The sequence below is a fragment of the Nelumbo nucifera genome, chromosome 4, assembly GCF_055504915.1.
Source record: "Nelumbo nucifera cultivar China Antique chromosome 4, China Antique-T2T, whole genome shotgun sequence".
Lineage (NCBI taxonomy): Eukaryota > Viridiplantae > Streptophyta > Magnoliopsida > Proteales > Nelumbonaceae > Nelumbo > Nelumbo nucifera.
In genome coordinates, this window is record NC_142652.1 from 593,889 (window position 1) to 609,376 (window position 15,488).

General features: G+C 39.5%; 1 protein-coding gene across 4 annotated transcripts in view; it reads left to right on the forward strand.

The window, feature by feature from the left end:
* LOC104591940 (ARM repeat superfamily protein) overlaps nucleotides 1-15,488 on the forward strand; it is a 123,143-nt gene that overhangs the window by 39,455 nt on the left and 68,200 nt on the right. For all 4 annotated transcript variants that reach the window (XR_016085523.1, XR_016085522.1, XM_010251100.3 and 1 more), the window contains exons 10-11: nucleotides 181-304; nucleotides 7,368-7,502. Coding sequence is in view for 2 of the 4 variants with exons in the window: in XM_010251100.3 (XP_010249402.1) it covers nucleotides 181-304; nucleotides 7,368-7,502 (259 nt within the window). In the remaining 2 variants the exon portion in view is untranslated. The remainder of the gene's footprint in view (nucleotides 1-180; nucleotides 305-7,367; nucleotides 7,503-15,488) is intronic.

Sequence of the window (15,488 nt, forward strand, 5' to 3'; positions counted from 1 at the left end):
ACTTGTTTTGCATTGGGCCACTTTCTGAAAAATAGTCATATTAGTCAGCATCTGTAGGACTATGCTGGGATATGAAAAATAAATGGTGGAGAACTTAATATGAATTTCAAGAAACCATTACATGTCACTCTTACATATAATGTCAAATGACCATTTGTTTTGCATTGGTTTTTCTCTTAGGTGTGGTCTTGCAAGCTACATTCTAGGGCTTGATATGGTTCAGGGAAATAGCAGAAAAAATATGGAAGACATGTTTTTGCCTGTATTCTCAACATTACTTGATGCCCTCTTGTTGCGTGCTCAGGTTTTTCTCTTTTCTTTCTTCCATCCATTGTGTTTGAGGACAGATATGAAATGAATTTTATATTTCTCAAAGGTAGTTTTGGGCGCAGTTTCTGAGTGTTGCTTTTCGAATTTTAGTCTCAATAGATTTTCATTGCAGTTTTTTGGCATTTAAAACTTGCTGAGTAAGCCATAAACTGCTTCCCAAGAAGGAAAAATTGAATTGCAACCAAAAGCTATGGAGATTATAACTTCGAGAATACCTTGTACTTTTTTGAAATGTCTTAATTACCCCTTGCACATGTTTAAGAAACTACTTTTAACCAGAAAGATTGATCAATCACCACTTCTTGTATTTCCTCACTCCTTCCTGAAGCTCCTCTTAGAAAGCAAAAGTTGTGCCAATTGGCTCAATATAGTATCTTGTGCTTTTTGGTGGTTCGTTGCCTATCTGATTTATCAGCAAGTATTCTGGAGGATTATTCTCTCTCTCTCTCTCTCTCTCCCTCCCAGGCCTTGACTACAATTTAGGTCATTAGGTCTATCAAAGATTTTGAATGCACACTTCTACTGAAAATATGATAGTACAGATGTTCTCAGTAGTCTGAAATTTCTGAATGTGGCTTTCCTATTATGAAAGCCTAGCATTGCTTAGGAAATAGAATGAGAGCCTTGCCTTCATCTATACAAGGAGAGAACCATGTGTTGAAGTCTGTACCCTATTTTGTGTTATAGGCTCAAAGCTAACCCAAGCTTGGCCATGCTTTGGTCAGTGCAACATTTTTTCATGTATTATATATCATATAATTTACAATTTTATAAATAGTTATAAAATTTATAAAATAAATAATCCATCTATTAACAAAATTTTATAAATAATTAAAATGTCATTATTTAATGCCACAGGCCTGGCCTAGTGTTTTAAAACTGCAAGGCACAGAAAAAGCGCAAGCCTATTTTGTGCCCGAGGCGCAGACCTTTTTGAAGCAAGGCACACAAATGCTAAAAAATTCAAAAAAAAGATTGCAAAATATTAAAAATATTAAACACAATATTAATTAAAAATATAGTCAAATTTTAAAATAAATGTTTTAGAGAAACGATTATCTTTAAAATATATAAGCATAACATGTAAAACATATTTAAAATGAAAATTTAAAAATAAAATCAAGGATAACATATAAAACATATTCAAGTGTGTAAACTCTTAAATCTCTGTATTTTTTTTTTTCACAATGGCATTACTTCAAAAGTTCTAATAGCTAATGTGTTGTTAAACATTATGCATTCCTAATTCTTTGAGCCACCTTTGTACCAAACAAGTCTATATAAGGGTCTTAACTTCTTAATCCCTATAAAAAAAGGTTTTATAACTTTAGGTGTCTTTGAAAAATATCTTTTATTAGGATGAATGGATGCACAACATTAGGAAAACAGAAAAAGTCCACAGATTTTCAAAAGGCATGTGCCTGGGCTGAACACGGTGCACTAGGTGTGCACCTTTTGAAAATGCTGTGCCTGGGATCTAGGCAAGGTGCATACCCTAAAATGCACCTCACTTGTGTGCCTAGGCATGGCTTTTAAATCACTGGCCTGGCCCATGATCACCCCTATTTAGGACCCTCAAGCATGGGATTAAAGGTGGAGTATGGAGGAACTGGTGGTGAGTGGGGCCAAATGGAAAAGAAAATGCTACAAGGCTGCTTTGCATGGACATTGACATACATGGGAATCATAATCTGAAGCATGTGCTGGAGTCTGACTTGCCAAGATGAAAAACAAGGACTCACAAACAAACAACAAAAAGGTTGAGGTCTATCCTTGTTAATATTTTGTAGGAAGAATAACATTCATTCTATACATCAGCTGTTCATTTTGTAGACAGTCCTAGTTGTAGGTCCTACTGCAATACAGTAGCTTGCATAGAAGATATCATGTATAATTGTTGTATTTCTTGTTATCTTAGCATGCTGTCCTAATAAGGGCATTTTTATAAATGTACTATATTTTGCCCAGCTTAAGAAAACTTTGCTCACTGGGAGTGGGGGCATTCATTTGAATACACCCCCTCAAGTGTTCTGTTTTTTCTTTGTTGCATACCTGAAACCCTAGATTGAGTTACATGGTATGAGAACCAAAATTTGTGTTAGTTTACACCATGGAATGCTGATGTGCTTGTGACAAGAAGGAAGCAAGAAACCTGGTGCATCCTGCTCATAGTCTGTTACATTACTGTTCTTGGAGCTCTTCAAATCTTTGTAATAAGTCTGATTGTTAATGAAAACTTAGTAGGAGTTTTTTTTCAGGGGGAGTTAAGGCAGGAAGATCTAGATTCCTTCCCGTTTTTTATGAGTTTTGAGTCTGCATTTGTGCCAACTTGATTCTCTTTGGTTTTGAGGGTCTATTAGACCTCATGTTGAAGCATTTTTTTGCTTAAGTGTCAGCCATCCTGTTCGCAGTGCTTACCCAACTAAAATAATGTTCAGCTCCTTGACAGGCTCTCTATTTCCCTAAAAGCATGGATATAGATCCATGGTACTTGATGCTTACTCCTGGCCCTAGAAACAACCAGTTTTGAGTCTCCTACATCCAAGTGTTGGAAATTTGATTGCTTAGCAAGTCTAAAGCCTTGTAGCAATGACATCAGTTCATCCATTAGTGAGTCTCCCAATCGTAAGGGTCCCGAAAACATGGTCAACACACTGCCTGCACAATCTCTAAACACACCACCAATACCTGTCAATCCGGATCTTCCCATGGAGCTCCTATCAAAATTTAATTCTATTCTGTTAGCTGTTGGGGGGTTTTCATTCCATAAACACCTTTTCCTTTTCTTTAGAAGAATGTGGCACATCATTCCACGCCCTTAAAATATCATCAGCTGAATAGTCTTTGAAAAGATCAAGTGTCTTTAGCCAATATACAGCTTTGACTTTTATGGCCTCAAAGATTTCCTCTTTCGATCTACTCTTCTTGCTGAATATCCTACTATTCCATTCCTCTCAAGTAGTCCACACTGCTGCTGCTCTCATGAGTTTTCACATAACTCTTGCTCTCTTTTTTGGCTGTCTAAGGAAACTTGGACTGAAAAAGCTAACTACATCCTATGGAGGATTCCACGTGCAACCAAAAAGAGAACTGAAGAAGTCTCAAACACAAAGCACAAATGGGCAAGATAGCAATAGATGAGGTAAGGATTTAGCACTTGCAAAGCAAAGGAAGCACATATGAGGCAATAGGCTTGTTGCAAATCTCTTTCACTGGGAAAATATTCCCTCAAAGTATTAGGCTGCATAAGGGCATTGGAAAAGAAAGTACAAGTAAACACACCATTTGGAGCACAAGACCAAATTCTTGTGTCCTCCACTGATTGCTCCAGAAAAGCTTGATTAAGGTTATACAACAAATTAGTGTGGGCTTTACACTCACTATCCCTCAATCCCCTTCTAAAGTCAAAATATCAGTTTACTCTAGAAGGAGAAAAAGTGACAAATCTCGAAACAGGTTGTAGTTTATATTTTAGACAAGTAACAAAGGCTGGGGATAGCCAACTTGAGAGGAGTTTGTATCAACCAAAGGTCTTCCCAAAACAAAACTTGGGTCCCACATCCCACATCAAAATGAGTAAAGCTAATAAAAGTTGGATATACCTCTTGTATTGATTTCCAAGGAGAAAGTGAAGTTGAAGAAGGGGCTATCTTTGCATTACAACCATTGTTCAGCATCCCATGAATGCTTACAATTACCTTATGCCAAAGCCTATCCCTTTCCAATGGAAACCTCCATAGCCATTTACCTAAGAGTATTGTATTTCTACACATTATGTTCTCTATTCCAAGCACTCCTTGCTCCTTAGGCTTACTAACTTGCTCTCACTTCACTAAATGGTCTCTCTTCTCATCCCTTAACCCCCACATCGTGGACTAAATCCTCATTCTCCCAGAGTTCTAAGTAATCACAAAGGAAGATCTTGGTTCTGGATTTTGGAGCACTTTGCAGCTAGCTTAATATTTTTTTTTTCCCTTTCGTTTGGACTATGTTTTGTTCTCCTTTTTCTTCTCAGTGTATCTTTCTCTTGTTTTGTTCCCTTTTGTGGCTTTGCTCTCTAGTGATATCTAATCATTATCAAATGTACTTCTTTTTCTATTAATAAATTTTCTTTTTTATTTACTACCAAAAGAGAAAGGAAATCCCTCATAATCTTTTCTAACTGACCTTCTACTCTAGTTGGAATACAAAGGAAGTATATAGGTAGGTTGGCTAAAGTTGCCCTAATCAAAGTTATTCTTCCACCCATTGAAATGTAATTCCTTTTCCAGAGTGCTATTCTTTTGGTAAATCTCTCAAGTACTAGTTTCCAAAATCTTATATTCTTGAGTTTCTCCCAGTAGGAGTCCAAGATAATCCAAAGGCTAGTTCCTCACCTCACCCTAGAATCTCTGCCAACACGCTTAGCTCTTCCTCCACATTAATCCTTGCTGCACAACTCTTTCCATGGTTTACCCTCAAATTGGAAACAATCTCAAAAGCAATGATGAGTTCCTTTAAGTTCCTCAAGTCATTTTCATTGCCTTCTTCACAGAACACAATTCTATCATTTGCAAACTGCTAGTGGGTGACTACCACCTTATTTCTTTCTACCCTCCAGCCTCTAATCAAACTAGCCTGATCAGCCTTAGCAACCATCCCACTTAAAACATCTGCTATCAAGGTAAAGAGGAAGGGTGATAAGGGATCTCCTTGTTCTAACCCTCACATGGTTGGAAAAACGTCTCTAGCCACATGATTTGTCAAAATTGAGTAGTGTACTAAACTGAAGCATCCTTTAGTTCACACCCTCCACCTATCACCCAACCCAACCTTTTCTAGAATTTCAAGGAGGAAGGACCAATCCACTAGATCATAGGCCTTCTCGAAATCTAGCTTGCAAACTAAACCCCTTCCCCTCCTTGATCTCTTTTCTTCTACACACTCATTAGCCACCAAGATTTGATCAATGATCTGCCTCCCTTTCAATTATAGCACCTGGGAACTGTGAAATCACTAGAGACAAAGTCTTTTTAAATCTTCTAGTGAGGACCTTTGCTATTATGGGTCTAAAATCCTTTGGTACTCCAGCTTCCTTCTTCTTGGGAGTTAAAGCAATACAAGTTGAATTTGCTCCTCAAGAGATTTCCCCATCATGAAAAAACTTATTAAAGACTTCCACCAAGTCATCCTTCATGATTTCCCAGCAATCCTGATAGAAGCCATAGAGTTCTGGTTTGAACCAGAACTTTTCTGGAACTTAAGCTGTGGCGTTTTCTTGTAATCTTGGGTTCTAAGAACTTTATTGCAATCTGCTTGAGAGTTCTGATATCTCACAGAATGCTCTTTGTCCTATTGGCTAAAGTTTTAGTCTGGTCTCACAAGCTTTGGAACCAAAAATGGCATCTGACAAGTCTGAGCTTCTCTCAGTTAGGTTTGATGGAACAATCTGTAGTATGTGGAGGTTCCAATTCAATTTATGTTAAGGGAAAAGGACATTGGGGATTGTTTGTTGGCATAAGAATCACCCAGTAGATAAATCTGTAGAGATGGAACAATGGGAACTAGACAAAGCAAGATTATTTCTTGGTTGTTGGACTCAGTGGACACAAACATTGCATTTTAACTTTAAGGATTTCAGATGTCAAAATCCATGTGTGATTATTTAGATAAAGTATATCAACCAACACATGTGGCCCAAAAGTTTCGGTTACTTTCTTATTGATTGAACTTGAAATGATGCATTTCACAAGTGTTCTTTCCATTAATGAGAAATTTCAGAAGATCAATAATGGGAAGGTCTTGGAGTTTCTCATGAATCTGCATTTGGAATTTGAGATGGTTCGAGCTAGCATTCTTTATCGTTCAGCTATTAGTGACATGGATTCTATTCTTGGGGTATTGTTAAGGGAGAGGATGTAGAGAAGTAGGATTGATGGGGAATTTTTTTTCACTTGGGCTGCAATCCTTAATAAAATCCAAACTATGGACAATTTAAGGGCAAAGGGTATGTTTTCGGTGAACTGGTGCCCACTCTGCTAGAAGGGTTGGGAGTCAGTAGAGCACTTACTCCCCCACTGACTGTCCTTACTCTTTGAGGGATTGGACCCATCTTATCATTCTTTTTGGAAAATCTTGGGTTTTTCCCTAAGGATATTAGTGCTTTGTTTTCAGCATGGCCTGAAGGGTGCTTCCGTAAGAAGGAAGTTGGCTTTGGCTGTCCTCTTCTCTTGTTTTATGCTGTGGTTTGTGGGGAGAAGTATAGTCAAATTTTTAATGGCAGTGCTTCTCCTGTGGAGGCAGTTATAGGAAAAGCAGAGAGGCTACTATTTTTGTGGGCTTCCCTGAAGAAAGATTTTTTTGGGTTTTCTTTTCAGCACATTTGTAGTCAGTGGGGTCAAAATTTTGGCTATAACCCTGGCTTACCTGTAATTTCTGATACTTTTGGTTCCCTTAACCTAATAACATGGTTAAGGGGTGAACATCTTATCTTCATATCTGATTCTGTATTTCTTTTATTACCGATTAAAAATCCTCATGAAGGGAAACACAAAGAGTGACTGGTGACCCCAATTGCAAATCCAGAAAATTGCAAAACATCATCCAGCATGAATATTGTTCACAGATTCCCCACCTTCAAGGCGCGATATGCAATTTAACAGGGATATTTGTCAATTTTTTGGATTGATACGAGTGAAAATTTCAATAATGTAAGTAAATATTATTTACAAAAAAATGGGAGGGGATATAGGTCACCAGCATTATGCATAAATACATAAAATTTCTTTACATGTCCTCTGTGGCATTCTTTATCTGTGGATTTGTTTAATGAATAGAAAGGATATTTTATTGAAGTTATGTTTTATTGTATTAGAGTTTTTACATAAATAAGTCATCCTTGTTATTTAAATTTTCAGCAATGAATCTTCTGTCCATGTTTAAAACTTTTTTTGTGAAGCAAATGAATGTTTCTGAATGAGGCCGGAACTTTTAACTTGCCTAACTTAGGGTGGATGATTGGGCATTTAATTAAATGTTTTAATTTAATGATCTGGCAGGTGGATGATTCTACATTTAATGATGATTCTGGAACTTCTGATTTGCCTGATGGCCTTACCCATTTTAGGACAAATTTGGCGGAGCTTTTTGTGGATATTTGTCAGCTTTTAGGATCGGCAACATTTTTGCAAAAGGTTGCATTCTATCTGTTCTTGAAATGCTTTTTTGTTTGCTTGTTTATTATGAACTGTAATAGAAATGGATAGAATTAGGGTTCTTGGTCAATGTTTGAATACAGATGGATATTCTTTTATTCACCTTTGGTCCAATGGGTGATCCTCCTTCAGTTATTCTTTGTAGCGTCCAATGGGTGACACCCTTTATGCCGAATATTAACTCTTCTAAAAAACTATGACTATTAACTCTTTTAAGAACCTCTTCCTTTGTAACATATTTGTACTTAACCTCTCATACTGTTTTTTTTTTTTTTAAAGTAAAAAGAAATTCATTAAAGGATGTGACTTAACCTGTAATTTATAAATTAAACAAGCAAAAACCTAGTAAAAATCTAGGAGACAGAGATTCAGTTGAGAAAAGGAGAAACAAAGAGAAGAAGATTTAGAAAAGAAAAGGGCTGAGAGTTTGTCAGTATTGAGAGACTCAACTGCTGCCCTTATGACTTATATTTATAAAAAGTGAAAATTACACAATTACCCCTGATTATGTGACTTAAGAACAAAGACTATAAGAACCATAAATAAAAGAGGAAAAAAGATTAAATCGACCCTGCACAAACACTATAATTTAACACTCCCCCTCAAGGTGGAGCATATATATCAGAAAGCTCCAACTTGTTATAGATATACTTCACCTGTGATGGTTAAATAAATCAGCTTCCCCACTAATCTCCTGTATCGTCCAAGATCAGCTAGGGGCTCCACCTCACTATCAAACATCTTCACATTCAGATCTATAGGGGTATCCACGGGCTTTTCTCCTAATAGATTGGTTTCTTCCAACAAGTCAAGAACATACTTTCTTTGTGAGAGAGAAATTCCCCACTTTGACCTTCTACTTCTATGCCCAAAAAAATATTTTAAGTGCCCCAAGTCCTTAGTCTAGAACTGGTTTTGTGGGAATTGTTTGAGTTCTTCAATTCCATGCTCATCACTCGCAATAATAGTGTCATCACCATAGACTGTCAACACAATCTTCCTAGATGTAATATACTAAACACCGAGTGATCAACCCTACATTGTGTCATCCCAAACTGCTGTACCACACTACTAAATCTCTTAAACCAGGCCCTCAGAGATTGTTTCAGCCCATAGATTGCTTTCTTTAATCGATACGCCTTTCTCCTCCCCCGAGGTTGCTCCATATATGCCTCCTCTTCTAGGTCATCATGGAGAAAAGTATTTTTGATATCTAACTGAAACAATGGCCAATCAAAGTGTGCAGCCAAGAAAATAAGCAATCAGACTAAACCCATTTTAGCGACAGGTGAAAGGGTATTGGTATAATCAACTCCAAAGGTTTGTGTATACCCTTTGGCTTCCAAATATGCTTTATATCTTTCCACACTACCATTTGCGCAGTGCTTAATTGTATGAACACACGGACAACCAACTGACTTCTTCCCAGGAGGAAGAGAGGTAAGGTCCCAAGTGTGATTAGATTGAAGAGCTTGAAATTTGTCATCCATCGCCATCTTCCATTCCGGAGAGAGGAGAGCATGATGAAGGGACATGGGAACATGGGAACAAACACAGACGAAAGAAGATACACAATTTTTATAGGATGGAGACAAATGTGCAAAGGAAACATAACGAGAGATAGGATGTTTAGTACAAGCACACTTTGCGAATAGCAATGGGTAGGTCTAAGTGAGAATAATCCATCGACGAGGGAGCCAGTGATTGCTGATGTGAAGCTGGAGTAGGCTGAAAACACTATACTACGAGGACCAGGAGTATACACTCTATGAATTGGTGGTCGCATGGGTTCCTGAACAATAGGAGCTGTCATGGGCACCTCCTCCATAGGTAAAGGGAGGGGAGGATGGGATACGCTAGCAACAGAAATGGGCTCAGCTGACGAAAAGGGAGGGGAGCTGTCACAGTCACCATTGACCTCTTGAATATGTTTGGTCAATTTGTCTATGATTAGTGCAAACAAATAGGAAATTTTTTACTTATAGAAGTCTCAAAACAAGAACTAATACAATTTGATCACAATCTATGTATCTTCCTCATTAAAAATTGTCAATATCACACTCCAACAAAATGGGCAAATAAAAGAGATCTCATGCTTGAAAAACTACCCTCCCAAAGGAGATCCTACTTAATATCTTGAATTACTTAAGCATCAAATAGCATTGAAGAAAAGAACCATTGTCTGTTGAAAGATGTCTGATTGGATGGGACTTCAAAAAACCCTTCAATTTCTTTCCTACTAAATCCTCTTTCTGCAACAAGAATTATTTCCCAACAAGTTCTAGCTTTGTCATTTATTTATGTTTGAGGAGGAACTAGATTTCTGTTGCAACTTTAGCCCCCAGATTACCATCAAATGTATGAAAGTAGATGGTAAAGTAAATCTGAAGTTAAAATTATGTTCTGGTGATATTATAATGTGAGAATTGATCTTGTACACAAAGATGAAAAATTTCCAATGAGAAACGAGATGATATTCAAGGTGACATTGTATGCTGCCTCCAATTAGTTCACCAGAGGCAGACAAACAATTCGGTAGCTGCGTGAAAAGTGTTGGATAGTTTGAAACATGTCCAAGAAATGAGTGTGGCAGAACTGGTGAGGTACAGCATAGAACCTCAGGACGATATAACTCCTGAAATGGAAAAGAACGAAGGTTTCTCAATGGCCGGAAAATGGAGAAGAGTGGTTACAGCAGAGAGAAAAGAGTTCTTGCTGGAAGAGATTGTATACCAGAAGAAGTTTACGATAAAGATAAGAGAAGGAAGAAGAGGAACGATACTGTTAGTGGGTGAAGCTGTATCATGGTTTCAGAGCTTTATGGCAGAACAGTGCATGTAAGTTGGTGTAGGGCCTGGAATAGTACCATTAGGCAGTTAAGGAGGGAATACTTTGCTGAGAGAAGGAGAAACTACAACGGATGGTTCATTGTTTTGGAAGAAAAATTTGAGCAAGGAAAAAAACAAAGGATCATAATACCTAAAGGCAACAAGCAGCAAGGTTGGAATATGATTGCAAACAAGCTACACCGAAGAATGGTTGAGAGAGAGAATGGGGTAATAAGGCTACCAGAAAAAATGACAGCAGTAATGGGAAAGGAGGAAATGACAGAGAGAAGGAAAAAATTGGAGAGGTTTGGCTTAGAAGAAAATGCTGAAACTCCAGACTCAATGGTGGTGTCTCTTACAACACCAGAATCAAGGATCTCATTGGAGGGGGAGAAAGGAAGTTGGGAGCGGAGATTAATCCTGTCGGCAAAGAAAGAAGTAAATGACTGGAAAGGATTACTAGAGGAGATGACATCCAAGCTTGGGATGCTTCAAACTGTTATATTAATCCCTTTTAGTGATAGAAAAGCTGTAATGGATGGGGGGGGGGAGGGAGATGGACTTCACAACCGTAGAAACAAAAGAGGGTACTGTAACAATAGAGAACTGGTGCCCTTCGGCTAATATAGTATAACTGGTGATGGGAGTATCAAGTTGAAGCTTCTGGGCTTGCCTTTCCACTTATGGCAAAAAACCGTTCTCCAAAAAATAGCGACAACCATGGGTGGTGCTCTCTTATCATTCAAGATGGCAGACTTGAGAGCAGTGAATATGAAGGTCGCCGGTGTGAAACCTGAAGCAATTCCAAGAACTCTCAATCTTTGTGCTAACGGTTACTGGTACAAGATCTGGATCGCTTCAGAAGTGGAAGCATTGCTCTGGTATGGAATGTCGAAGCTTGAAGATGATGGTGACATGGCTAGGTGGGTTACACTTGGCGAAGAACAGGGACTGAAAGATGGACACATGAGCAAACTCGGGAAGGAAAACTCTCTTGGGAAGGAAGACTCACCCCCTTTGGAAGTTGAACAACCAGAAATAAATAGTTGCCTATTTAAAGAAAAAAATTTAAATTGTTTTGAACTGAAAAACGTAGATGGCCATTCTTTCGCAGAAGTTGTCAAAAGGGTAATCCGGTCGGACCAAGGTCTGGGCCCACCCAAAGGAGAGAAAAACGTGCGTAGTTCCCGATCCGATCCAACTGGTTTCCTAGTGGGTCAAACAAGGTCCAACCGGAAGAGAGACCCACTGTTTTCACTCGACTCATGTGATACTTTAAAAGGTTACGTGAGTAGAGTCCCTTTGGTTACGACTGGAGACCATATTGGTGCTCTATCATCGTCCCCACAGGAACTGCAACTGAGCGATTCCCGAAACATCCGAAGAAACAGAAGCGAGGTGACGTTAAATTTGCAGTGGGTTCCAGTCTCCAAATCCGAAGTAGGGAACCATGGTAAATTGGGAGAAGATTGTCCAAACCCTAGGTAATCCAAAGGTTGGAGAGAGGAGTTCGAAGAGGAGGACAATGGTTGGGTTCACTGCGAATCCTCAAATGATGACTACGAACCAGATTCAGAGACGAAGAGCGATAGTTTTGGGGAAGATACGAAGGAGAAAGAGGAGGTGGAGGATTTGCTTAGAATTGTTTGTTGTAGAATAGAACGATGTAGACTCTACTCTAAAACCTCCTAATAATGGTGGAATGTTGAGAGAAGCAGAGTACATTTTGGAGGGTAAAGGGAAAAATTGTGTAATGGAAAGAGGATCACCAAGTCAGAAATTGAGCAGTGGGCAGGGAACATGTAAGATGATAAAAGTCAAATTTGAAACTTCTGATAAAGGTATCACAGGAGGGGATAGACGACAGAGCGATGGAAGTAATTGTGAGTGTGAATCAGGCTCAAGAAGTTCCTTACCAAAATCTATTCTGTGAGTGAATTGTGAAACCCTTACCATTGCCGAGTCTACCTCAAGCTCAGTTCTAGGTGTGTTTGTGTTTTTGGGTTTTGGTACTAATTCTAGCTCTGGTCTTGCTGTTTGTACTCCAGGTCCCAGATCTGCTTCCATGCCGATTGCCCATGATGTAGTTGAGACACAAGAAAAAGAGCAGAGAGGGGAGAAAGTGTGGAGTATTATAGTGGAAGAGCTTAATGAATTGACAAGGGGAGCTGTAGAGAAGGAGAAGGAGAATGAGAATGAGGACAGGGGGAATAAAGTAACCGGAGAAGAGGTGGAATATAGAAAGAGTGAGGGGACTGAAGAGAATGAACTAGAGAAGATTGTAAAAGAAGATGCAAAAGAAGATTCATTGGCTGAATTTGTGGGAAAATTGGGTTGTAAAATAAAAAATCTGAATGAGCTGAAAGCATACCTGCAAAATAGAAAAGAAGAAGGGAAGGTGAGAAAAAGAAAGATGAGTGAAGCTGAAAGGCTGAAGTTAGATTTGGAAGGAGATAAAAAAATTGGTGAAAGAAAGGGAAGGGGAAGGAGGTAGATAGGAAGAAAGGAGATTAGGGACAGAGCAAGGTGGAATGATGATTGTGAGTTGGAATGTGAGAGGTATGGAGAATGTAAGAAAGAGGGTGTTGATAAAGGAGCTATTAAGAAAAGAAAACCCAGATATACTCCTAATCCAGGAGTCTAAGCTCATGACATTTAATAGTAGGTGGGCCAGAAGTGTATGGAGAGCAAATGGTATCTGTTGGGCAATGCGCCCCTCTTGGGGATCTTTTGGAGGAATAGTGACATTGTGGAAGAATGAAGTTGTTGAAGAATTAGTTGGAAAATTTTTAGTTTCTGTCAAATTCAAACAGGTGGTTGATGGTTTTTGATGAAGGGAAATTTGGCCCGACCTAGCAATCACCCGACACGTGGCAAAAGCAAACAACTCGGGACAGCGGAGCACCCAAAACGAGCACCAGAAGTAACGAAGTCCAAGCTCACTACCGAGCCCGAACTCCAGACCGCTCTATTAAGAACCTGAGCTCCCTACCAAGAGTCCGAGCTCCCTACTGGGAGTCCGAGCTCCCTATTAAGAGCGAGCTCCCTATTAAGAGTCCGAGCTCCCTAAAGAACCCGAGCTCCCTACTGAGAACCCGAGCTCCCTGCAAGGAGCACGAACTACCTCGGGTCCCGAGCCTCGCAAAGCTGTGACCCGAGCTAACCCATGGCAGTTCGGAATACTCCCCAAACTGAGCTCAAGACATCTCGCTCGCCACTCCAGCACTTCGCTTCCGAAACACCAGGCTGACCAAACATACCTGACACCAAGGACGTCCGTATCCGAGGGCGGCACACCTGACTGATTTGGGATCTGACGCTTGACAGCCGCAGTTCAAACGGCCTCCTGCTACCGCCACCTGCCACCGTCGTTACTAGCCGCAGAGACGGCTCCAACAAAAGGAGCAGTGGCGGTTCTGTCCGGCCAGAGGAAGTGACATCCGAACTGGCGGGAGCTCAGAAATAATCATGCCCGATCTGACAGAAGCCTGGAAGTGAGTGCGCGAGGTGGTTATAAAAGGCTCCTACCCCACAAGAACGAGGTATGCTAACTTTTGCGCTATCTGGCTTATCTTGCCTTTGGAAAGACTCTAACTTGAGCTTCGGAGCCCTTACGCCGGGTTCTCCCCGGAGTTTCTTCACTCCCTCCGTTTCAAGTCCCCTGCCACCCAGCTCAGAGGCAAGATCGTTGACAGCTAAGACCGGCCGGATTGTGCATCATCAGTTTTGAATGGGTTTTAACTAATGTATATGGCCCCAATGGGTACAGGCAGAGGAATGAGTTGTGGGAAGAACTTGGAGATATAAGCGGATTATGGGAAGGTCCTTGGTGTTTAAGAGGGGATTTTAATGTAATTAGATTCACTGAGGAGTGTAATAATGTGTGACAAAGAAATGCTACAAGTATGAGGAAATTCAATGAATTTATCAATATGTTTGAACTTAAAGAACTGAATCTATCGCATAATTGTATTACATGGTCCAATCTTCAAGCTGAACCATTTTGTTCAAAATTAGACAGATTTCTTTTTACTGCTGATTGGGAAGAACATTGGGGAGATTTGATGTCAAGGACACTGCCTAGAATCACCTCTGATCATTGGCCAGTTTTGATAAGTTTGAGCCTAGGAATGGATGACCTATCCCATTCAGATTTGAGAATATGTGGCTGTCCCATCCAGGCTTTAAGGAGAAAGTGAAGGAATGGTTGGGAGCAAGTAATCCAAGGGCCAACTGAGAGGGTATGAAATTTCAATGGAAGCTAAAAGAGTTGAAAAATAAAATCAAAGAATGGAATATTCTTCAATTTGGGAGGCTAGAGGAAAGAAAACAACAGTTGATTAATCAGATTGAGGAGTTAGATGCAAAAGAAGAACTAGGATCGTTTGGGGAAAGGGACAAAGAGCTTAGGTGGGAGCTGAGAAAAAATTTGGAGGATGTTCTCTTTAAAGAAGAAATTAGCTGGAGGCAAAAGTCCAAACACAAGTGGGTAAAGGAAGGAGATAGGAACACAAAATTCTTTCATGCTATAGGCAATGGTAGGAGAAAGAAGCACTTTATCTCCAAGCTAGTGATTAATGATGTAACATTGACCCAACAGAATGAGATTGAAAGGGATTTTGTGGAGCATTTTAAATCCATCTATAGAAGGCCTATGTCTAGCAGATTACAGATTGAGGGTTTGGAGTGGCCTAGACTCCCGGAAGAATCGAGGTTGTGGTTGGAGAGAAGCTTTGAATTGGAAGAAATAAGGGTACCCATTTTTTCTATGAATAGATTTAAAGCACCTGGTCCAGATGGTTTTACGATGTCTTTTATCAAGACTGCTGGGAGGTACTTAAGGAAGATATTCAAAGAGTGTTTTCTGAATTCTTTGAAAGAGGGGTGATCAATCTAAGTCTAAACTCTACATTGTTCTAATTCCAAAAAAGGGAGATGCTTGTCACCCCAAAGAGTTCAAACCCATTAGTTTGGTACACAACCTTTATAAAATCATTGCTAAGGTGCTATCTCGGAGGATTAGAGAGGTGCGACCCTTAATAATTTCCCCAAATCAGGGTGCCTTTCTGAAGAATAAACAAATTGTGGATCAAATCCTAATTGCAAATGAGAGTGGAAGATTTTAAAAGAAGTGGGA